Raw genomic sequence first — 25921 nt, 5'->3', positions numbered from 1 at the left:
CTTTAGTAACATGGATTACATATTATTGATGCATTTACATGTGTGTGTATGCAAAGGTGTCCTAAGCCCTGATTTAGTCTAAGTCTTGATCTTTGACTTGATCTTGATCAGTGATCTTAATGCTCTCCTCTTGACTTTGGTTCTTTGTCTAAGATGGTTTGATCTTGAGCTTGACTCTCCAGAAATTTCTTTGAACCGGATATTTACAACGAGATTCTCTGCAGTGATGAGCTAGACAAAACATATCTACATGGAAACATTAGTAGAGTGTTTGTCATCATCAAAACTGATTGGAGACTGATGTGGCAAATGCTGACTTGGCATTTTCCAACATTATCAAAAACTGAAATAGTGGTTACAATCATCCATTACTTCAATCAAATGATATAACATCAGAGTTTTGAAAAGAAAAGACGATAATTTTATTTGCAGCGGAAAGTAAACCAAACTAATTCTCTAATGGAAACCAACTCCATAATAACGGTCTTAACACTGGAAGCTCCATGCGAGTCTACACCGTCTTCAGTTGCTCTTTGGAGAAAGTTTGCAGGTGACAAATCCTCCACTTGGAAAAAGTCCTCATAACCTGTAGTATATTCTAATAGAAAAATACATATAAAAGGAATGAGTTCAACAAAACTCAGTGTGGTCAACTCAACATCATATCACGCATTCATTCACAAGATTCCATACCACACATATAACATGAATATCGATAATGTAATTAATGACAATGATATGATATATAAATGATTATGATATTATGCTCCTAACTCTATCATGAAATCTCTATGGTAGATACACATTAAGTCATACACCAGTCTTCTTTGAGCGATCTCAGTCACTCTTCCCTCACGGCACTCAAGCACGTTTGTTGGGTTAGTCACTCTTCCCTCATGGCACTAAAGCATGTCTGTTGGATTCTCCGCGGTTGTTGGGTAAAGTACTGTCAAGCCATGGTTGGAGATTTGTTCACCACTCTCTCACATCACCATTGGTATAAGTTAGTCACTCTTCCCTCACGGCACTTAAGCACATCTGTTGGGTTCTCCACGGTTGTTGGGTAAAGTCCTGTCAGGCCATGGTTGGAGATTAGGTCACCACTCTCACACATCACCATTGGTATAAGATTTGGCGCATGTCAAGGATAATCCTAGGTTCAATGCAAAGTCATACGGTCTCGTACTACATGTGGTATAAACACTTCCCCTATGACACTAACCAACTCGGTTTAGTATCCAATATCTCCCCTCATGCCTAGTGCTTTGTTGGTTCGACACTTTCCCACCTATGAATGGAATCCCCAATGAAAGGCATTTGTTGGACCCCATTCCTTAACCCCAATGGTCATCCACATATAATGGACAGGATGCTCTCTATGTCCTATCACGGGTTGGTTACTAGTCTTGAGCGCCCAAGAGCCTTTATCTATTATATGCAACCCTATCTCTCTATGATGATAGTGGGCCTGTTTGACACACATAACCCAACTACTAACATCATGGTTTAACCAGCTTCAATACCCCGGCTGAAAGGGTAGTAGTACTCATGAGGTCACCTAACCCAACATCTGTAGACATGCCCTAGGCATGTCAACCAATAATCAAGGAAAGCGCCAAGGGCACCATAGAAATGCGTTCCATACCATATCCACTTGTGTCCAATGATAGAAATACCAAAAGGGCATTCCCCACTCCCCAATCACAATTTAGGCAATCACATAAAGTTACTAGGGCAATGGGTGAACCCACAACCCTAGTAAGCAACATAAAACATAAGGAGTAATTTAATTCAGCATCATCTATATATTTTCATATCAATAATTTAGGATTCAACAAGAAAAACTCAAATGCTTCAATCTCATCCATCTCATACATTCTCATATCAGCATTCAAAGATATTGAAAAATAGAAGACATAATCACAAGATAATATTAAAGCAAGTCAAGATATCAATAATAAAAATTAATTAACATAATTAAACATGCAAGATAAGGTTAAGTATATTCCTTACTTTTCTCTTTGATCTACCTCCAAAGTTTAATAATTCCATCCCACAAGTTGGTGACTAAAGATATATAAACCTATTCATGCAAGAGGATTAACAAAATAAAAATAAGAGTTAATAATTAGGTTTAGAAAAATATCTTAAAATATTCCCATAAAAACCCAAACAGAAAACTAGGTTTTAACTCGCCTTTTTAGTATAAATCGCCTAAAAGTTATAATTTCGCCCTTGAATTGAAGTCGAAACGAAATGAAATTTTGGGAGAAGTTAATTGGCAAAAAAAGAAGATCATTAGGGTGTCCTCAATTTGATTCAATTTGATCTAGATCAGAATGCCCCAAATTGGCTCTCCTAAATCATTTGTGGGTGACCCGGAGAGTCAAAATGCATCAACCTTAGTAAGGGATTGCACCAATAATTCTTATACTAGAAAGGGACATTAAAACAAAGATTGAGGAGTGGGAAATGAACCTAACATGCTTTTTTTTCAAGATCCCTCGAAAGGAAAGGAGAGAAAATACTCACAAAACTTGTGACTAAGAGAAGGATTAAAGAAAACTAACATTTCTTGAAGTTTTCGCAAAGATTCGAATCACAAAACACCTTCCGAAGGATGGAAACCTCTCTTCTCCTTCATTTCTCCTCTTCCTGTAGCCTCAAATTCGTTCTTGCAAAAAGAAATGTGGTTACGGATGAGTTAAAACATAAAATAGGGCTTAGAAACCCGAAATTCCATTTTTGCCCCTAAATTAGAAATGGGGTGGGGGGTTGGTTCACCCAACCGGTCCATGGTTGGACCCCCAAACGGACTCCGAATTTGGTGATTTTTGAATTGTTGGAAAGGTGTTTTGACGATCTTCGATTTAATACCTTATTTGCATCAATCAATGAATGAAAAGAGTATTGTTTTGAAGGTTTGATTGTATAAACTTAACAATCATGAGTTAGGGTTGGGTACTTTATTGTTGTTATTTGATTTCCTCGAAATATTGAAAGTTGTGAATATCTTTAGATTGCAGTATTTTACGATTAAAAGTTTGATTTTCATGTGGTTGTACTTTCAGGAGCAATGTCGAAGAGTTACTTCAAGCAAGAACATGACTTTGGTATGTACGGGTGTTTGTGTACACTGGCAGTCATGTTCTAAAATTGCAAACTTGTTGTGTAGACTGTTTTTCTTTTTATGTTTGTCCTTCCTTTTGCTCCTTGTATTGAGGAACCAAATTGTTTTCCTCTTGATTCTTATCAGAGAAGAGTGTGCCAAGGCTGCTAGAATTAGGGAGAAAAACCAGACAGAATTCTGGTGAGTATTTAGCTTCATCTCCAATTTATAGAATGCTCTTTGCGTTTGGTGCTTTAGTTTGAGACTCTGAAATGAACTTTGTTAAAGTCCCAGCCGAAGGATCGACTCTTACTTGAATTGTTCTTGGTGCTTCAAAGTAAAGAATGAACTCTGTGTGCACCCATACATTGTTTACTATGTTTGTATGCTTCTTAACCCTATCTGTTTGCTTGAAGCAAAGCAATGTATTGCAATGTTGTCAAATTCATTCCTTTGTTCTTGCAACGAGGAATATAAGAGTGAATTTATTGTGATTTAGTCTGATAAGTAGAGCTGGTTTAGTTTTTCAGCTCTCTGCAGCTTCTTGTTGGAACTTGTGTATTTCTGACTTGCCACTGGTTTGCTTAGCTGTGACTGTATAGCATGTAGCCATTTTGATTGATCTTCACTTATTTATACGCCTAATTGGTTATTCTTAGTCATCAAAAAAGATGTGGTTACTCTGCCCACAGAGTAATATGGCAGTCATTTGTTGATCACTAATTGATTATAATTGGTTATTCTTGGTCATCAAAAAAGATGTGGTTATTCTGCCCACAGGGTAATATGACAGTCATTTGTTAATCACTAATTGTGAGCTTGGTTGGTACCTTATATAAGACTTCAGAGCATTGCATGCTGATGATTGGAACATGCTTTGTTGTTTGGTTGCTTTGTCAGAAAGTGAGGTATATTGCCTGAAGAAATTTGTCATATATGTTTTGTTCTGGAGTCATTTTGCTAGAATTCTCAAGATTCTCTTTTCTTAAGAGAGTTCAGTAAGAAATTTCTTGGTTGATGTAGGATTTCAGAACCTGATGGTTACAGTGGGGTGCCAAAGTGCTTGCATCATATGTTGCACAATTCCTTGGTCCAAACTCTTCCTTCACCAGCCTATAACATTTGCTGTGCCTCCCTCCACAAACCTATTTGATACCCTGCAAAATAATGTAACTGGTCCCATGTATCAGGGCCATAAAGTTATTCTTATTGAATCATCTTGTCCAATTGGCCTTGAAAATGCATCTACTGTATTCCTCTGTACCTCTCATAATCCTAATATCCTATTGCTGTCCAGTGTTTTCCTGCATTATGGTCATTGTTTATGTTCTTAAAATTTTTCCCCCCTACAGAAAGAAAGATAGAAGGGGGGGGGGGGGGTTGGGGTGTTTGGAGACTGACCTGTAGAAGAAATTTCTTGAATGTGCATGAGAGAGAGGACTCTGTCAATTAACATCTTAGGCAGAAACTTGGGATTCGACCTGGTGTAGTTCATTCTGAATAGCCGTGTTTTGGCCTATTGACTTCTTGGGCGGGTAAGTAGGACAGTACAATGCCTTTTTATATAGGTTAGTATGTTGATGTTTTGTTGTCATATATCAGAATCTGAGTATCAATAGTAGGTGGATCTCTTTGTTTTTTACAGAGTTAATTGTTTTGAGTCATTTTGGTGTCCAGGCACCTTCTTGAGCTTTGCGTGCTGGTGTTGGCTTATTTTCCCTTGAACATCTTGTTTTGCTTGGAGGCCATGAGAACTATGGTCACTTATGAAGATACCTACACTGATTTAACTGTTTGTTGTCGGTGGCCTTTCTTTTTGTTTCTCTTGACTTCTTTTTCATAATAAGTTGGTGCTTCCTCTAGAGAACCCTGTTTTAACTTAACTCATTTTCTGTGCACTGGCTTTTAATTTAAGGTGATCGTGGAGAAGGCTGAGAGAAGTGATATCCCAAACATTGATAAGAAAAAGTAAGCTCCACTCTATGCTACTGATGGCATCATCTGTTTTCTGCATCTTTTCACAATGTCAGAAACCTTTTGACAATGTCAAGAACTCATGTATCTGTAGATAATTTATTTCACGAATTTTGAATTATTTTGGTATGTGTGTCCCTCATGTCACCCTGCCTTGCTGTCTTCTTCTTCTTCCATTGTGAAGTTCAATATTAATAAGTGTGGGCAGTCTGAAATCAGAACCACAGTTCGGAATTGGTATTGGACCTGCTTATTTGCAGCAGCAGCAGTGAAGACTGGTGCTGGTTTTTAACCGAGCTGTATCTTTGGATTGGTACAAATTGGTATTGGACCTGTCGATCTGCGACGGTGGAGACTGATACCAATTCCTTACTGATCAGTATATTTAGATTGGTACTGAAAAATGGTAAAAATATAAAAGAATTTGATTTTTCTTGAAGAATACAAGGGTCAAGCTATCCAGTATGGTCTTAATACTAATGCCGACTGGAAACCCTGTTCATAACTGATTACTTTGGATCGGTTGGACTGTTTCTCTTATTGTGTTAGTCAGATTTGTCTTGATTCTTACTTGAAGACATAACTGCAGGTACTTGGTCCCAGCTGACTTAACAGTAGGACAGTTTGTGTACGTAATCCGCAAAAGAATTAAATTGAGTGCAGAAAAGGCCATCTTCATCTTTGTGGAGAATGCCCTCCCTCCAACTGGTAACCATTTCACGGATTTTGTGTTGCTTCTTTAATCCCTTAAACCTGCCCCTAAAGAATTATGCTTTTGGAAATTTGAAGCAGTTGGGTTTTGAGATTCTGAAGGTTGGTTTTACATTTGGTTGTTTCCAGGGGCGATACTGTCTTCCATTTATGACGAGAAGAAGGATGAAGATGGATTTCTTTATGTCACCTATAGCGGGGAGAACACATTCGGTCACCAGATGCAACTGTAGCGCAAGTCTGATGACTGCCCATCTGACTTTACATCGTCAGTTTCATCTTCCTTGCTGTTGTGTTTAATAATTTCATTTCCAATTCCTAGAATCTGAGAACCCCTCCACAGATAAGATGTACAGTCATTATGTATATAGCTTCCTGAAAAAGTGGGCAAACATTAAGACACCCTGGTTTAATTATCTATTTACTTCTATTTTGTCTAGGCATCACCCATGGTGATGCACTCGATTCAAATTTCAAGTGTCCACAGTCAATTGCGTGTCTACATTTATTTTTTCAAATATCGCTGAAGCAGAAAGCTGGGCAAGAAAATGCAGGAACAAGGGATTGGAGATATTTGGTATTTTATAGTTAAAGCTTGTTAAGGTGGAAAACCCAAACAATGACGGATTTTGATACATTTGGATCTCCATCCTTATAGTTTTTACGTCTTTAATTTTTGTTGACAACGAAAAGCCATAGGTTTTCCGGTGAGCTTGAATGATTTCGTTTTTGGCACGCGATTTAAAACCTTAAGGCTGCGTTTGTTTGCTGGAATAAAGGTCGGGTGGAAAAATTCTTGAAAAGAGTAGATTTCTTACTTTTCTCTTAAATCCCAAAATGGTAGATTGTTTGGTTGCATGGGCTGGGAAAGTGGGAGACAAGCAAGGAAACTTGTCTGCTGATGTGGTAGTCTAACTTTTCCACCCCATGCCATTTTAAAACCCCACATATTTGGTGGGACTTTGTGGAAAAGTTGGGAAAAGTAAAAAGTGGGACCCACCCCTATCACTTTCCACAAAACCCTCTCATTTCCTTTCCTTCTCCCTCACCCCACTACACATGGGATCCACATGTTTTTTTTTTTCACCATTTTTTTCACCATTTTTTTCCCACCAAACAAACGCATCCTAAACAAAGAAAATTTTCGATTTGCGACCTGGTGGAAAATATTTGACATTGAAACAAGAGGCAAGACTGAGACTGAATCCATATCTAGTTACGCAAGTCTGTTTTTAATCATTTGCAATTTTTTGAGGTTTATTTGGATTTTTATTCGCAGCAGCCGCTGGCAAGGGTGATGATTGTGTCGTGTAATCAAAATAAATTGAGCAGTTGAGAATCAAATTGCAGGAGATTACTTGTAAGTATTATTTTTTAATTTTATATTTTAAGAGTTTAAAGTATACTAATTTACAAAATCAGACCCATCATTTACCTGGTTCCCAAATCCCTATTTCATTTTATCTACTCGGATCCCCATGACTTGGGACCAGGCTTAACCTTGGGGTTAAGGCAAAAGATAATTAGATCATGGATTCCTCATATCACAGATTTATCAAGGTAGAAGCTAATTAGAACTGGGATTCTTCAAGGCAGAAGTTGATTAGAACCGGATTCTTTAGGGTAATCTCCAAAGATCTTCAAGAGTTCATTCAGAGCCCATTGAGTGCATTAGGTTGCTCGACTTCATTTCATTCCATGGCTTTTGTAAAACTGAAATCTTAGCTTGTAACCGGTTTTCTTCTAGGTTCTATTAAATTTTCACACAATATCTTCAAACCATTGTTCCACATGATGGTCCAGTAATAGGATACCAGAATGAATGCAAAATTCAATGATCTTTAATTATAAGATAGACGAATTTTAGTTATTCAATTCGCGTTTTGGAATAAGGCCGAGCATGTCAATCAATTGTCGGCGACCGGAATTCATCGACGCAAATTACTAAACAACAGAAACAGAAGAGTAAAGCCTTCTAATAAAGTTAAGTAAACAATGAAGAAAAAGTAAGGGAGCTATCATTTGCCGATCAAAGATCTATACACTATTAAACGAGGAAGAGAGACAAATCAGAAAGAGCGGAAAAGAAAGAAAATCAAGAAACATAGATCAATTTCTAACTAAAAGAATTGATGGCACCCATAGGCGCCGATTTTTGTGGTGAAGCAGGAAGTTTGGTAGTGAAGTTTCTAAGAGGCAAAATGAAATAGATATTTGGGGTCAACGTAGGGTTGGTAGAGTGGTAAGATCCATACTTCTCAGTGGAGAAATCATGGGTTCGACCCTTGTGGACAACAAGCATCCCCCTTGAGGATGTAATTAAGGTGCGCGCAAGCTAGCCCAGATGAACCTCAGATACAAAAAAAAAAAAAAAAAAAAAGGTATTTGGGAGTCGAGCAAATGAGGAGTCTGATTTTATAAATTAGTAACTTTAAACCTTTAAAATTTAAAAATAAAAAAATAGTATTTACAAGTAAACATTGCCATTTGATTCTCAACCGTTTGATCTAATTTTGATTACGTGGCGCGATCACCACTGTTGGCAGCAGCTGGCAGCGCCAGCTACAGATAAAAACCCGTTATTTGAGATCATAGGCGGAACGAGTTCTAATCATTTGTGAGTTGGCGTTTGCTCGTTCATTATTCTTTAGTGATATGTCGTACTCAATCATATTGTTGCTATAGTATATTGATGACCATGTACACTACATGATTGATGTATGGAGGGGGGAAAGTAGGGTGGTGGTCGATGGCAGGGGAAGGGATGTGGTGGGCAATTTCCAATGATGTGTAGGAAGAAGATAGCTAAAGAAGAGAATCTCTTCATCAACTTAAGGGTTGGTATGAAAAGGTAATTTAGTCATCACACTACCCCTAAGGACATTATGATCATTCACATTCAAAATTTAAATAATTTAACATAATGAAGCCCAAAAAGTTAACTGCAAATAACCTATAATTTTTGGCACTTAGTAGGGTGCCTAGTCGCCTAGAGTTTCAACCCCTCCCCCTACTAAAGTGGATAAACAGTAAAAAACTCATTATATAATAATGACTCTCTAATTGATCAATTTAATTAAAATACTCAAAGTTAATAAAATTAAAATTTTATTTTTCCTTAGATTTCTTGCTGTGAACAAAGCCCAACCCTCGATCCAAAAATAAAAAAATTAAAAATAAAATAAAATAAATCAATAATTAAGGTAAGTTTCCAAATAAAGAATCCACGATCAATATAGAATCTCTGCTTTGTTCTTCCTCAAAGACTCTTTGTATTTTACTACCAAAAGAAGATCACCTTTCGATTAGTCATGGGACTGAACATTCCTAATTAAAGTTTAAGACTTCAATTTTATCTTAATTCTGTTTATTTACGAAGTGTTAATGCGGAGTCCTAAAGCAGCAGCAATTGAGTTGGAGTTGGAGTTGGAGTTGGAGTTGGAGTTGGAGTCGGAGTTGGAGTTGGAGTCGAGCGGGTGTGAGAGTAGGACGAGAGATATAAATTAGATAGAATGTCAATGCCAGAAGAACGAATTACGGTGACTTTGAATCAAGCTGTACTGGAAGAGTTCTCTCCACGTTCCAGGTATTCATCCAATCTCTTTTCCCTTAACTTCCTCCTTGTCTATCAGTTTATTGTGATCGCTTCTTTTGTATTGGTGTTCTTCGTCCTAGGGTTACTTATGCAACTGCATTCATCTTTGGTTTCTGAGACTGTCTTCTGTAGTTATCTTCACAAACATTAACATGAAACAATTCTTACTTTTATGTCTCCAAAACTTGGGTTACTATCCAACTTAGCAAAACCAAACAAGATTTAGAGGGCACAATTCAATTGAGAGAAAATAAGAAACGATACAGAATTTAGTAGAAAGTACATTATTAGGGAATACGAAGGATGAAGAAATAAGATTTGATGTGAGATTTCACCATAAAAATTAAAGTTTTGAGTTTCAACCTCTATATTTTCAATAAATAAATCATTAGGAAGAAAGGCAACATGGGATCAAACGTAAGAGCTCACAGGCACTCATCAAATCTGTATCTTTTTATTTTTATTAAGGACGACTTTTGCATCAATTTAAGATTCTGCAACTTCTTTCTTCATCTCTAAATATTGCGAGTATTCCTCTACTTATATTAAGTCCACCAAATTTTACTTGTTAAATTGGAATTGCAGGTTTGGAAAATTTCAGAGGAAACGATTATAATTCGCAGGTCAGACCATGGCTTCCTATACAAATAATAAAAAGCGCAAACACCCAGATACATCAGCAGTTTCAGTGCTTCCAAGTGATATCTTGATAAACATAGCGAGAAAGTTAGATTGGGAGAACTTCCACCGCTTTAGTGAAGTTTGTAGGTCTTGGCGTTCTATTTCTATTGCAATCAAAGAATATAAGCTACAACCTCAACCACCTCTATTGCTGATGCTTTCTTCCTCAACCTCTGGATATGATCGGTTTCTCAATCTCTCCCAACGTGAACTCTGCAACCTTGAATTGCCTTCTGAAATGTATGATGACGACTGCTGTGGGTCTAACTGGGGATGGTTGATAATGGAAGGTAGAATGGGAAATCATTTCCTTTTTAATCCACTGACGAAGTTGCAAATCAATCTTCCCCCTCGAGCTAAGCTTCCTCCTCGTGATGATGGACTTGAAGAAGATTTCTACTCAATCAATAAGGCTATATTGTTGACTCCTCCTACTCCTATTGCTGGTGCCATTAGTAGTACTGTTATAGCAATTCATGATGGTTCACGTTTAGCATTTTGCAGACCAGGTGATGAGATGTGGATTGCCATTGGACTTATTCGGAATGAGCGGTTGGAAGACTTAATCTTCTACAATGGAAAATTATATGCTATTTCTTACCCAAGAATGGATCTTATGGTCGCAGAGTTTGTTCCTAATCCAAAATTAACAAGTTGCAACATCCCTCCTCCAGCAATAGATGGAATTGATTTTAATAGCATGCACAACATGGAATTTTATTTGGTGGAATGTCTTGGAGAACTATTGGCTGTTATGGGAACTCTAAATTCATCAATTGATAGTTTCAAGATATTTAAGTTAGAGGGTCAGCGTTGGATTAATGTGGAAGACTTGGGTGATCAAATGTTATTTATTTGTTGGAAGGGTAGTACCTTGTCTCTCTCTGCGAGTGACTATCCTGAATTTAGAAGAAACTGTATATATTTCACAAAGGATTTCTTCGACCATAGTAGACCGGAAATTAGCCTCCATTTGGGTGTCTTCGATATCAAACGCAAGCAAGTTGAGTATTTTGAGTCAAATTTTTTGCAAAATTCTAAGTACTTTCCTACTTGGTTCATACCAAATTTTTGGTTAGAAAGGAAAGAGGGAATCAATGGTGTATCTGATCAGGTTCATAAATTTTCCCATTTGATTCAAACGGCAGGGAAATAGGCACCAAAGAGGGAAGAGATGATGTATGTAATTACGTTTTTATGGCTTATCATATACAGTAATTTTTATTCCCTTTCGAGTTATGTGTAATGGTTTTTTCTGGCTTCATCTCATCTCTGATGTATACTTTTTTATATATAGATGGAGAAGGTGTTTTAAAATTATTAAATTTTTTACAGATTTAATGAGAGAGACGTTACCACAAGAGAGGAGAACCTTCCGAATTCAGAATTCTAATTAAAAGCTTGAATTGAGCTTCAACATGATTATTTTCAGAAAAAAAAAATCTGGAAAAATTTAAAATTGAAATTGAAGTAGTAATGACCTGGAGAAGAATTAATAGGTGGAGTAGGAGCAAAACGAGATAACGAATTATCCCTCATTTTTTCTAAGTCATTCATGTCTAATTTGTTGGATATAGCAGTGAATTAAAAATCAGCATTCTTTTTATATCACATCAAGCCCTTGATATGCATCAAAAGCTTGGAAATGATTCAAGGACTTCGAGATGTTGGGATTTACCAATTTAGTAGGTGGCGTGTAATTTAAGAATTGGGATCCTTTTATCTTACTTTACTTGTCTCACACCTTTTCATTACATATTTGAGGCTGGCATTACGAGCTTAACTTCCTCTTGGTTCTGATTGACAAGCTGTCATATACACATGAGATCTCCATGAATCCTAGGAGGATCATGACTATGGACATAACGAATACCCTTCAAAATCTATCTAATCCACTAAAAATTCTTGAAGATTTTTAGAGACTTTGTTTCCAATTAGTTGTAGATTTTTTCAAAATTATGGTCGAGAATCATGAGAAGACGATACTCGATTAGCAGTGTTTGGTGGGTACAAAGAAGAGACGATAAAACATGGGAATTGAAACTATAAAAAGATAAAGAGAAGTAACAGAGAGAAGTGTGAACATAGACCTATCTAGCAGAAAAAGGGATGAATTTCATTCTTGCATTTCAGTGGGTTGCTTATGCATTAAGACAAAGTTTTGGGGGTATCTCTGAAATTTTAACTAAATATAATTATAAAACATACCAAAGAAAATAAAAATATAAATATAAATTTTTTCATATAATTAATCTTTAATGGTTGGAACTTAGAAGTCTTTTCTTGGTGAGACCAAGTATTCTCCTTTCATCCAAAAAAAAAAAACAAGCATAAGTATGATCCAAATTTTAAGAGATTGTTCACCTTTGCTCTACAATTTCTTGTAATGTTGTGATTACGTTCCAAGAACATCTAAGGTATTTGCGGATACTCTGGCTAGGAGTAGGGGTGTAAACGGACCGGATTCGGATCGGATAGTGGTATATCCATATCCGCATCCTATTATATTCGGACGGATTCGGATAATATCCTATCGGTTTTCGGACGGATTTTGTCGGATTCGGATGATAATCGGATAATTATTTTCTTAAGTAGATTCTTCTAAATGGACATAAATATAGATTGAATACAAGTTTTCAACTACATATTTACGTCTTTACCTTTTTATTTGTGAGGGCTATGTTTGAAATTTAAGAATTTAAAAATTTTAGTAGATATTTTAGTAGAAAATCTAGAAAAATAGTCACATATTATAGGCAAAATTTATAAAAATAAGAATAATAAATCTTTTTTTTTATATAAGGGCATTTTTAGAATTTAATAAAAATAAACAGTTGATTAATGGTTTCAATAACAAAATGGACTAGTATGTTTATTGAATTGGTGTGTCTGTGTTTTTTAAATATAAAATGGGGTGTCAGTGCTTTAATGCCTCCATTTTGGAGTGCCTTTGCAATTTGCTCATTTTTTTATGTGAATAAATAGAAAATTCATTATCCAAAAGAAGTAATCATGGTTATTGATGTAATATCCTTTGAAACATTTCTATCCCCCAACCCCCACGAAACATTTCTATCCAAAATCCTTAAAGGCATGCATGCCACTGTTTGCACTCAAGGATGTCATCTCTTTCTTGTTTTTGTTTTTGGTGAAAAAGAGAATTATAAGACGAATGGTCAAAGCTCTTTCAAAGCTGACCAAGCTTCAAACAAATAACAAATCCAAGAAAAGCAACAAGACAATAAAACCGAGACCAAAGCCAAACAAATTCAACGAAAATAAATTTCTCTTAATTTTTCTTCTTCTTTTCCTTCTTTAAGGGGCTTGTTGAGCTCTAGGATGGGAGGGGAAGGATGGGAGGGTTAGTTGAGGGGGAGAGGGAAAAGATGGCCATGAGGGTTAAGAGGGGAATGGGCTAGGTCAAAGTAAAAAAGGAGGAGAGAGGTTGGAGGTAGAAGAGGGGAGGGTGAGCCTGGGCAAGGAAGTGCCAGGGTCAACCCAAGGGGGAAGGATGGGTTGGGGGGCGGCTGAGTGGGTAATGCGTAGCACTGGACTGCTTACTATCCAGTTGTAAAGTGAATCTCAACCACCCGTTTTGTTTTTCATTTTTTTTTTTGGATTTAGCGGCATAGTTCAAAAAGTAAGAAAAAAATCAAAACAAGTGGTCGAGATTCAATCTCGACAGGGACGGGAGGGAGGCTTTGTGTTGTCAAGGCTATATCCTATTACCGAAAAACCGAGCCTGTGGGCCAGGCTCAGTCATTCCTAAGTGAAAATTTTTAATAAATCTGAAAATAATCACACGAGCAATAAGAAGCACCCAAGAATCAATCACTTGTATTTAGAGATAGTTTGTTAAATTATTCAGTTATCAAGACTACATAACTTCTACAATCTACCATAAAAGGGGCAAGATTGAAGTGATACTGTCTAGTCAATTAGTCCTTACTACAACATGCATTCAGTATTTTGACAGATGACCAACAGAATCTTTTTTTTTTTTTGAGAAGAATGAAATTGTTGAATCCAGTCGTCACCATCGAAAGTATCACGATAACCATCGTGACCAGAGTAGACATGCTTCAGAGAGAGGATAGCCATTTGCTCCATCCAGTCCTCCAAAGGTGGCAACCCCAACTGAGCAGCAATCCAGTTTATGTGCTCAAACTACAATAAACAACACAGATTGTCATGTAAGCTATTGGAATTCAAAAAAAAAAAAAGAGTTTCAAAATCCAAACCATGAAAAAACCAGACACAGCAGACTACTTTAATCTGGATCAGAGAAAAATATATGGGCTACAAAACCTTGTCCTCATCAAGTTTATGGGTGTAGTGTTTGGGTCTTCCTTTCTCCTCCATGTTTCTGTAATATTCTTCAACAGAGTTAATCATCTCCTGCTCCGATGGTAGCAGCACCTTGCCAGATAAAACCTGTGATACCCACTTGGCCTGCATCTCATAAGTCATGAAGGGTATAACCTGGTGAAAAGAGAGCTTATGCTATTAATCATCCAGACAGCTTAAGAAGTTGAGTAAATAAGGGAGAGCTGATCTAGGTTTTTTTAAGGAGTTTATATTTGTAACTAGTGATTGCTTTGTATCAATCAAAGCCGACACCATAATCAAATCAACCAAACCTTTGCAGGTATTCCCACAAAAGATAGCCAAGGAGCCAAGTGAGGTGGAAAAATGTGTTTGTACAGGGGGCCAACTCGATTGTCCTCTACAGTCACAATTCCATTTGTTTCAAGAAAAGGGTAATTGAATTTATACCTGCAAAACTTTGGCAAGTCAGGAAAGAAAAATAAAATTCAAGCACTTAGTTGAAGTAGTAATGTTGTTGTTCTTTGAACCCCATCAGCTTCACTACCCCTTAAAATCAAGATTTTTAAGGCTCAACTTCTAAGATAATAAATTGAACAAGAACAAGAATAACAAATCACATAGCAAATAAAACTGAGGATAGAAGAGATTGGTCCATACCCTGTACAGTGGAAAATGATATCTGCAAAAACAGAGGATCCATCTTGAAAAGCCACCTTACCATCCTCCGAAACAAATTCTATCTGCAAGATGAGGCTTATGTTTAAGTCACTTGATGCCTCCCCATTTAAAAGATCTTCTTAACAGAACAAGTACCATTGAGTGTTGCCACATATTATTATAGTTATCCAACTTCCCAATTTTGACACTTGGAGACCTTGATGCTAAATGGACTTCCTTAGCAACTTGAGAGATATCTCTGGAAATGTCACGGGCGCTTGGTCCACTTCCAATCAATACTACAATCTGAACAGCAGCAGGAAAGATTAAATTAGTTATCAAATTATCTGAAGCAGATACAAGTCGAGAAAAATAAGGAAGATTAAGAAGGAAAATAAAAAAACCAAAAAAAAAAAAAAAAAAAAATATTTTTCTCTCTCTTCCTCTCCACCCCAAACAAAAAAAACCCCAAAAATCCCCCCCTCTCTCGCAATTTGCAAACATCTCAGAGATGTATTTGCAGTCTCACCGATAAAACGAACCTTCTTGTGAAGTTGGATGAAGAGTAAAATCAGAAGGAAGACCATGAAAGCAAATTTGGGAGTCAATATCATTCAAGACGGAAGAATCCATCGGGATTAATTATTCCTTGATTGGGGTTAGTGTATATCTCTGTATTCTTTTGGGCTTTTTGAATAATTCTCTGAATACAAGTCACAATCCACTAGAAGCACATGAAAATAGGGTTTGGAAGGGTTATACAGAAGGAAAGATTTTGTTTGTGGAGATAAAATCATATAGTTGGAGGGTAATATTCAGACGAACCTTATCTCGAAATGGTTCTGGAATTCTGTAACTGTGGCTATGTATCTGCTCTCCAGTCCACTTATCAATGCCTACCCATGAAGCAAGCAGTCATAATGGATTAGAGAACAGAAATATGTACCGAAGAGTGACTATTTATCGAAGCAGATACCTCGAATTTGGGCGTAGTTGGGCACCGTATTGTGGCCGACGCAGACGACGATGGCATCAAACACCTCTATCAGCAGCTCCTCTGAATTGGGTTTTGAGTTCGAAGTGTCTCTCCGAGCACGAGAGGAACGATACTGAACAATCCATTCATGTGGACTTCCATGCTTACGGTGGACTCGGACTACTTCAGAGCAGAAACGAATCAACTCTACAAGTTGAAATTCCTTGGCGAAATCGTTGACATAGGCGAGAACCTCTTCATGTCCAGGATAAGTTCTGGGATCTCCTGAATGGCCTTCCTTCTTGAATGGGAAATCCAAGAACCTCATGAGCTGCCTGGGAACGTTGGTTCGAAGAGAACGGTAAATGCTGCTGTGAACCTGAAGCTCAACCCCTTCTGCTTCACCTTGACTCAGTAGTGAGTTGGTCTCGCCTCTCTCATCGTAAACCCACATGCCTCCGAGTTGATCGCTCTTCTCAAACACCACCACCTGAAGACCTTCTCTTCGAAGCTCCCGAGCAGTGATGAGACCACAAGGCCCAGCTCCGATAACACCCACTTTAGTTGCAGGAAACCCTCTTGAATCCATCACTCATAATCTCAGTTCTTCATCAAATGTAGTGAACTTGTTCTCATGCAAACTTCAGAGAAGCTTTATAATTACAATAATCTCTCTTTTTTCTTTTCTTGGTTAAAGAATAATCCTCTTTATAATCAGCAACATGTGTTTAAGGAAAAGAGTTGCTTTACAAACTTTACATTTTATTACTGGGTGGTTGTCGTGTCTTAATTCTTAGCCTTAAAATGAATCCATGGGGCCTTGGCTTTTTAGTTGCAGTTGGAATCGACAAAGAATAAAAGAAAATAGACGAAAATATCTTCTGTTGTGCACAAGTCTTGTTAATATATACCAAATAGATAACTAAGAAAGCAAAGTAACACAAAATTATTGAGGATTTTAACACTTTTAAATTAAGCTTTTAATTGCTTTCTTCTATTTGGTACAAAAGTGCACTGTTGTACACAGCAAAAAAATGTGCACAACAGATGATTTTTCCCCAAAGTTAACCTATGCGTTACGAAGACTTTGTATGAATCATCTGTCTTCAAATTACAATAAATAAATAATTTGTCTGTGGAGCCTAGGAAAGCCACCAACAAGGGTCACAACTAGTCAAGCAATATTTTTCATTGCAACCTGTGAATTATTTACTATAATTTATTATACCAAGTGTTTTTTCTCTTGCAAAGATGCATTATAGTAAGTTTTGAATAAAGTGAACATAATCAACACCATACCTTTTATCTTTCTTGTTTTGGTAAGATAATCAACACCATACTTGTTTAGGGTGAATCGTTACAGTCAACTCTAACATTTTGGAAAACCTGATATCCGACAGTTATTCATTGTGTGTGTGATGATAATGCCAAAATATCAAGTCGGGGCATTCGTCTTTATGTTGATCATTAGAAGTCTCTTGAATTTTCTCTTGTCCTATTTTAATTTCATCCGTGTGTAATGCAAATGTAATACCATATTTTTATTTATAATATTTTGTATTTATTAATGATAGAAGTTCTCTTGTTAAGACCCTATGAATCGATAAAAACCTCAGATTCATACTAGAACCACAATGATTCAATAAAACCCCACCCCCAAGCTACGCCCAAAGTTTCTCTGAGTAAGAACCATTTGAGTCATAAATTAACTGAGTTAAAATCATAGAGCAAGTTTACTTAAAACTAAGCTGGATGCAATAATTTTCTATAACCCTAAAGGATTGACTAAGTTGATAAAGACCCATGCCTCGGGGGTGGAGTTAAGATTTAGAGCAAATTGCACTAGCACCCCAAAGTGGAGGCTTTAAAGCACTGAAATCCCACTTTATATTTGAAAAACAAAGACACTGCAATTCATTAAACGCATTAGTCCGTTCTGTTAGTGAAACCGTTAACCCACTGTTTATTTTTCTTTAATTTAAAAAATGCCCTTGCCAAAATTGAAGAGAAAAAAATAAAAAATCCAATAACAATGTTTTCATCGGATAACCTTCGTAGGCAGAAGAAAACCCTAATAACCTTGATGCAATGTAAAAGTAGTTACAAAAATTTATTACAAAATAAAAACTTCAAAAATGGATTGAAGTCGACTGTCATCCGGTGGATTAACATTACAGAAGAGTTCAAGAGAAGTTCAATACTCATAAAGTAGTTTAAAAAAAAAAAAGAACTCACAAAGTAGTCCTAATCTTGTGCATTCAACCAAAATAACAAAACCAATCTCAATGAACATCAATGAAGACCAAGAAGAACGCATGATACTCAAATATTCTTTGAAAGAAAATCAAAAAGGAAATCTAGAGAATATCACAAAGAATTAAAATAAGAAAAATGGGGTAGTGGATGGAACCCACAAGACTAAAATCCAAAACTAGCTACTTTAAAAAGTAATAATAAAAACAAATATTGCAATAAAGTAGGCTATGGATGGTTGGAGAGAGAAACAAGTGAAGATGTTTGAGGGTTTTTACCCCTCACGAGTATCAGCTTCTCCAAAAATACTGAGGTGCTCGTGTAATCTAGTTTTTCCACTCTTCAAATGCGCGCAGGGAGAAAACGAAACCCTAGGTAGAAAACTCCCGATCGTGGTTCCTTCGTTTGAACAAAATTTTGGCGGCAAAATTAATTAGACTTATTGTATTTTTTTCCGGGGGCGGTAAATAAGAATAAGATTATTTGGTGAATAAGTTTGATAGAGAAGGATATAATAGTCTTGGCAGTAATATAACTAACTATTCTAACAGAACATGACCTATGTGTCTTTCATAAATAAAGTGGGGGTGTTAGTGCTTTAAGGTCTCTATTTTAGGGTGCTAGTTTAATTTGCTCTAAGATTTAAGATCAATGGGGCCAAGAACCATGGAACTAACTTTTGGCGAATTTAGGTCAATTTGCCAAACAACAAACTTTTTTTGGCAGTGAAACAATATATACTCTATATCGTTGGAAAATCGGCAATTTTCGAGCGAATGATGAAATATAATTGAAATTCAGGTGAAATTTCGCTAAAAGTAACCTCCATTCCCGGGATTGCAAAATCCTCCTTGCTACTCCTTCCTTTCTCTCTCCATGCGAAGAACTTGGCATATATTTAATGGATATTTTGCTATAGGGTGAAAGAAGTTAGGGTTTTTCTCACTAACAGGCACTTTGCTTTTGCAAGAAATCAGGAAAACAAAAAAAAGAAACGATCTTTAGTACTCTATCTTCATCTCTATTTTTCTTTGCCAAAACACCATAAAAAATAGCCACCCATGACTTCATCTTTGCTTAGCCGGAACTACTGTCGCAAATATTTGAGCTTCAGTCTTCATCTTTGCAACCATCGTGAAGAAAGATAAAGAAACATGATATGATTCAAGGAGTTTATAGGTTGCAGAAGAAGAATGGGCAAGGAGACAAAGTAGAGACATATAACATAATAGAGGTAGGGGGTTAACTTCTTTGATACTCTATCATTGAATTCTTTTACATTTATAGGATTTCTATGGATCAAGCCATTACATCGATCTAGATCTCAGCCCTTCATCTCTAACAACCCACTTTTATATTTGAGTGTAATCCTTCAAAAAAAAGTAGGTTGTTTGCTAATACGTGTTGTCCTATGTGGAGGTTCTTCTCTTGATTCTTGGGATGCTCTTGGCACCGTTGGATGTGTATCATTGCTTTCCCCATATAAGACAACCTTGTCCTCAAGGTTAAATGTGGGAAAACATTGTAGGAACTCATTGTGATCCACCCACGTTGCATCTTCAAGTAGTAATCCTTCCCACTAAACCAACAGCTGGGATGTGAGAAGGTGTTTTTTTTTGTACCTGGCAAGTTTGAAGTACTACAATAGGCGTGAGCTTCAGAGGAGGTAGCTGAGGTCATGCAGCAAATGTGGTGGATCTCCGGAGCAAGGCTTTAGAACAAAGATGTTAAACACAGGGTGAAGTTGAGATCCTTCAGGTAGAGCAACTCGATAAGCAACCTTCCCCACTGTCTCGTGACCTAGTAAGGACCAAAGTACCTGCGACCAAGCTTGGTGTTGAGGCGGCAGGCGACGGTGGTTTGGCAATATGGTTTAAGGCAAACAAAAATTCAATCTCCCACTGTGAACGCCAGATCACGCCAATGTTTATCGGCTTGGAATTTCATCCGGTGTTGAGCACGGAGCAAGTTCGATTTCAAAGTAGTAATAATTTGGTCTCGTGTCCGTAGTTCAGGATCCACAGTTCAAAGTGGAGCATGGAAGGTATCAACTAAGTATTGGAGGAGGTAGTCAAAGTGGAGCATGGAAGGTATCAACTAAGTATTGGAGGAGATCTTCCGTACAGGTCTTGATAAGGTGTAGTGTTAATTTTTGTTTGGTGTGCTGTGTTGAACCAAAGTTTTTGCCAGCCTAAATATTTCGTCCAACGTTGCGGTGCATCCACAACAAAGCTCCGGAGGTACATCTCGAGGGTGCGATTGAGGACCTTTGTTTTGCCGTGGGTTTGGGGGTGGTAGGTTGTGCTATTTGCTAAAGTAGTACCTTACAAGCAATGAAGTTCCTTCAAAAGTGGCTCAAAAACAAGGGATCTCGGGCAGTGATGATGGAGTGAGGTACCCCATGGTGGCATACAACATCCATGAGGAACAAATCAGTGATCTGTATGCTTGTAAAACCAGTAGGTAAGGAGCTTAAATGGCTGTATTTAGAGAGACGATCAACCATGACCATTATAGCCTTTTTTCCTTGAGATGGTGGAAGTCTTGTAATGAAGTCCATGGATATGTCTTCCCAAACCTCCTTTGGTATTGGTAGTGGTTGTAACAATCCTGTAGGATTTTGTGGTGGAGTTTTCAGTTGTTGAAAAAGGATACAATTGGCAACATACTTTCGAGTCTCTTTAGCCACCCTATGCCACCAAACATTGGTGGTGAGACGTTGAAGGGTTCACATATAACCGGCATGTCCTCCAACGGGAGAATCATGGTATTCTTAGAGAAATGTTGTGCATAGTTCAGAGTCAGAGGGTAGGAGAATGCACCCTTTGTAAAATAATATGCCATTGTGATTTTCATACTGACTATATTCTGGATTGGCAGCGAGGATGCCTGTCTGAATCGTGCAAGCTCTTAAGAAGTTGCCGTTTTGTGACGTAAGCGGTCCAAGAAAATTGGAGACAGTGTGATAATGGCCAAGATGTAAAGCTGGACAGTGGGCATGTGAGACAGGGCATCCGCCCCTCGATTTTCCCTGCCTGGTTTGTATTGAATGTCAAATTCAAAACCAAGTAGTTTGCTCAACCAATATTATTGATCTGGGGTCTGAATGATCTGATCATTAAGCTCCCATAGGCTTCGTTGGTCGGTTCTAATAGTGAACTTACTTCCCAACAGGTAATGTCTCCATTTGGAAGTCGCATGTGTGATAGCAAGCATTTCTCTTGTATAGGCAGAAGTCACTCGTAGGCGTGGAGATAATTTGCGACCATGAAAAGCGATGGATGACCATGTTGAGATAAGATGGCGGCAACCCCAGTACCTAAAGCATCCGTTTCAACTATAAATGGTTGCATAAAATCAAGTAAGGCGAGTATTGAAGATTGAACAAGACATTGTTGTAGAGTGCGAAAGGCCTTCTCTATTGCTTTAGTCCAAGTAAAATCCCCTTTTTTCATTAAATCTATGTTAGAGGTGTGGCAACCTGGGCATAACCTCTTATGAAGCGCCTGTAATATCCAATTAATCCAAGAAATCCTCTTACTTCTTTCAGATTCCCGGGAATTGGCATTCTTGGGAATTGGCCAAGCAAGAACCTCATCCACCTTGGAACAATCTTTAGAGAGTCCCTTACTAGAGATTATATGCCCCAAGTATTCAATTTTTGAGCAACCGAATGAACATTTGTTGCGTTTGGCATATAATTGGTGATGCAAGAGAGTTTAGAGTATAATTTTGAGGTGGTAGAGATGATCTTCCCATGTTTTTTTGTATCATCAAAGAAAATGAGTACATACCGGTGCAGGAAGGGATGAATTATGTGGTTCATTGCCGCCTTGAAAAGTCGAAGGGGTGTTTGTTAGCCCAAAGGGCATTACGAGGAATTTGTAATGGCCTTCATGGGTTTTGAATGCCGTCTTTTCTACATCCTCTGGTCGGATGCGGATTTGATGATAGCCTGCTTTGAGATTGATTTTGGAAAAGAAACGAGCTCCATAGAGTTCATTGAACAACTCGTCGGTGGTAGGAATAGGGAAGCGATCGCGTATTGTTAACGCATTTTGAGCGCGATAATCAACACAAAATCTCCAGGTTCTGTCCTTTTTTTTTACGAGGAGTAGGGGCTGATACTTGGTTGGATGATGCCGGTGTTCAACATGGTAGTGATTAGGCGCTCTATCTCTGTTTTTTTAAAGTGTGGATATCGATAGGGTATGACATTAATTGGTTGGGCTTCTTTTTGCAGGTGTATAATTTGATCATGGGCCCTTGGTGGAGGAAGCCCAGTGGGCTCTTCAAACACTTGAGAAAATTGTTGTAATAACTACTGCAAGGTTGTTGAAGTTATTGAGTTTGTGGGCTCAGCTATGGGCTCCATTTCTAAGTGTAGTAAGACCACAAGATCATGGGCTTCATAGGCCTTGCGCAAACCGTGACACTACAATTGCATAGGTGTGTGATTGGTGATACCTTTCAAAATGATGGTGTGATATGAATCATTGAATTGTAAGGTCATCTCTTTGTAATCAAACAGGATGGGACCAAGTATGGCCATCCATTGTACACCGAGGATGACGTCTATGCCAAAGATGGGTAACACATATGCCTTAAGGTTAGTATTGTAATTTTGTAAATGGAGGGCCATCTTACATACTAACCTAGAGCAAGTGAGTCGGTTTTCGTCGCCAATTAGAACTGAAAATTTGGTGTGCTGCCTCCACCGTCATATTCAAATTGTTAGTAACCTCGTCCGGATGAAATTATGAGTGCTGCCTCCATCAACCAACTCTTGAACCGGTTGTCCCGCTATGCACCCAATGAGTTGAATAGTGATTGGAGAATTGACACCCATTATAGAGAACATCTCATGAACTGTTTCATCAGATTTGAATGACCCGGCTCGTTCGATTCCGTTTTGTATTGTTCATCATGCCTCTCTGAGTCGTCACCATCTTCTTCAAATTCCAATAGGTAGAGTTGTCGGTGTTTACATTTATGTCCTGAAATGATTTTTTTTCACAATTATAGCATATCCTTTCTCATGATGAATTTGCATTTCATATGTTGTCAAGAGCTTAATTGGAATGTTAGAGGTGGATATAGGCGACATTGGTGTTTAGGAGTATGCGGGAACAATTGGAAGGGAAGCCTTTTGCGTCACCGGTGTGGGTTGCATATAAGAGTGTTTTCCTTCTTGGTGTTTTTGCTCCTGGATTTGTGCTAGCATAACAATGTCCATGAGTTCCGTTGGTCAGGATGTCAAATTTGAGGTCAGAGATGAAACAACTCACTAAGAAGTTGTTGGGTAACCCATCAACTCAACTAGCAAGTGCCTCAAATTGTGCTTGGTAATCGGTAACAATAGCATATTGCATAAGTTTTGCTAATGCGGCACGTGGATCTTCAAATTCCGTTGGGCCAAAACGAATTTCTAAAGCACAAGTGAAGGTAGACCAATTAGTGAAGAGTTTGGTTTTACTTACCCACTGGAACCATTGGAGAGCCAACCCTTCCATATGAATTGATGAGAAGTTGATCCATTGGTCTTTAGGAATACTATAAATGGACTTCAAAGAACTTCTTAGCGCGAAAAAGCCACTCGACGGGGTCAACTCCATCGAATTTGGGAAGATCCACTCAAGCTGAGCGTGTATGGATCGGAATTGAACATGTAGAGCTCGTGGAGCCAAGCGGTGTGCCCAAAATTCCTCTTGTGTCTTGAACTGAAGAGCTTGTTGTTACTTGACCATCCATGGTGTTCAATTTAGTCATTATCTCCGCCAGTAAGGAACGTTGTTCTGTCATGGCAGTTCGTTGCTCAGCCATTGCATCCTGTAGGGATCCTATCTTTGTAGTGTGATCGGTGGATGTTGTACTTAGTTGTCGCAACAGCTCTTTAGCATGTCGTGCTCTGGTTCCCTCAGCCATGGATCCGGCAGCTCAGATCAAATTGATATGATTCAAGGAGTTTATAGGTTGTAGAAGAAGAATGGGCAAGGAGACGAAGTAAAGACAAAGAATAGAATAGAGGTAGGGGGTTAACTTCTTTGATACTCTATTACTAAATTCTATTACATTTATAGGATTTCTATGGCTCAAGCTATTACATCAGATCTAGATCTTAGCCCTTCATCTCTAACAACCCACTTTTATCCTTGAGTGCAATCCTTTAGAAATTAAAGGTTTTTTGCTAATACGTGATGTCCTACGTGGAGGTTCTTTTGTTGATTCTTGGGTTGCTCTTGGCACGGTTGAATGTGTATCAAAACACTCACGGAAAATTGACTTTTCATTCTTCCACATATACATTTTTTTTTGGGTCAAATTCTTCCACACATTTAATGCAACTTGATCCATTTGTTTGTTGTGTTCACGTATCACTGTCACCTTTCAAATTTTAAATATTTAATGGGTAGGGAACCTTGGGTAATGTCGATTAATGCAAATGTGTGAGGAGTGATATTTCAATTCATTTTCATTAATTGACGGGAAATCTGAATATTTGTAACCACAACAATTTTTAAATATTTAATGAACAATGAGGAGTGAGGACTTTTGACTTCTGCAGTTCTGTTACACATGTCGCTGAAATGAACTTTTTTATCCAGAGAAATCTCGGCAAATTTGGCCAGGTTCCCCGAGTTCGCCCATGTGCGAATTAGCGAAATTTGTTGAAATTTCACACCTTGCCAAAAACTAAATTTTCACTCACAATATAATGATTTATCTATCAATTTTCTTTATCATTAAAAGGTTTCTTTAGTTGAAGGGCCAAATACTAATATTTCACAAATAGAAAGAAGGTTAGAGGGGAAATTTCAAAACATAGGGAAATATGGGGCAAATTTCAAAATATTGGGGATATCAAGTGTTGATATTTTGCACATGGAAAAGAGAGCTAGAGGAGAATTTTCAAAAACTTGTGAAGGAAAGGAAAATTTTCAAAAAGTCTGGGGGTGGGGCGGGGCGGGAGTTCTGCCCATGAATGTACACATGCTACAATTTGAAAAAAAAAAATTATATATACATTGTTCTTCAATAATAAAAAACCCTCAATTTTTCAATTCTTGGGTGCATGGTGCACCTAACTTTCTCTTTCATAGTCCACCTAACATAGGTCACCTTGAGCGCACCTATGTCAAGTGGGATGCGAGAGGGAAAGTTGAATGCACCGTGTATCTTGGTGTAGATCTAGGATCTAGATGCAACTCGATCCTTCTAAATAGTTTGTTATAATGCATTAACATGACACCAAATGGTGGCTCAATTGAAACAATACCAAATGGTTTTCATTTGGATCGTTGAACTTGGTTTATGTCATTTTTATTTTGAGCAAATTGCACTGACACCCCAAAATGGAGGCTTTAAAACACTGACACCCTACTTTATGTTTGAAAAGCATAAACACCCCAGTTTATTAAACACAATAGCCCATTCTGTTAGTAAAACCGTTAACCCGCCGTTTATTTTTCTTTAATTCCAAAAGTATCCTTACCAAAATCTGTGGAGAAATAAAAAATCAAAGCTTAATCGGATAACCTTCGTAGGCGGGAGAAAAGCCAAGGAGACAAAGCAGAAGGCACTTGAGACTGGAGAGGCGACCAAGGTTCGCTAATTGTAGTGCCTAAGTTGATTAATG

General features: G+C 37.7%; 2 protein-coding genes and 1 pseudogene across 3 annotated transcripts; 2 read left to right on the top strand and 1 right to left on the bottom strand.

Annotated features, from left to right (window-relative positions):
* Window positions 1-3076: 3076 nt before the first annotated feature.
* Window positions 3077-6302, top strand: LOC149029549 (autophagy-related protein 8f-like; annotated as a pseudogene). The gene is made up of 5 exons (XR_016172693.1): window positions 3077-3113; window positions 3259-3310; window positions 5025-5077; window positions 5673-5791; window positions 5924-6302. The product of XR_016172693.1 is annotated as an autophagy-related protein 8f-like (transcript).
* A 3718-nt stretch (window positions 6303-10020) lies between these two features.
* LOC149029548 (putative F-box protein At4g17565) lies at window positions 10021-11463 on the top strand. Its single transcript, XM_089143589.1, has 2 exons — window positions 10021-10916; window positions 11406-11463. The coding sequence occupies exons 1-2, from the start codon at window positions 10021-10023 to the stop codon at window positions 11461-11463; spliced, it is 954 nt and encodes a 317-aa protein (XP_088999715.1).
* A 2432-nt stretch (window positions 11464-13895) lies between these two features.
* Window positions 13896-16636, bottom strand: LOC149029547 (flavin-containing monooxygenase FMO GS-OX-like 3). The gene is made up of 7 exons (XM_089150990.1): window positions 16033-16636; window positions 15882-15952; window positions 15213-15362; window positions 15057-15139; window positions 14711-14846; window positions 14379-14552; window positions 13896-14237 (listed from the first exon to the last, which is right to left on the bottom strand). Exons 1-7 carry the CDS (start codon window positions 16619-16621, stop codon window positions 14019-14021), a joined length of 1422 nt encoding a protein of 473 aa, XP_089007116.1. The 5' UTR covers window positions 16622-16636; the 3' UTR covers window positions 13896-14018.
* Between the last annotated feature and the right edge of the window lie 9285 nt (window positions 16637-25921).

Source organism: Hakea prostrata, chromosome 1 (genome assembly GCF_041222555.1).
Source record: "Hakea prostrata isolate BN-2017 chromosome 1, UWA_Hpros_2, whole genome shotgun sequence".
NCBI classification, from domain to species: Eukaryota; Viridiplantae; Streptophyta; class Magnoliopsida; order Proteales; family Proteaceae; genus Hakea; species Hakea prostrata.
Note: the sequence above shows the minus strand (reverse complement) of the source record. Positions and strands in the feature narration are given on the sequence as shown.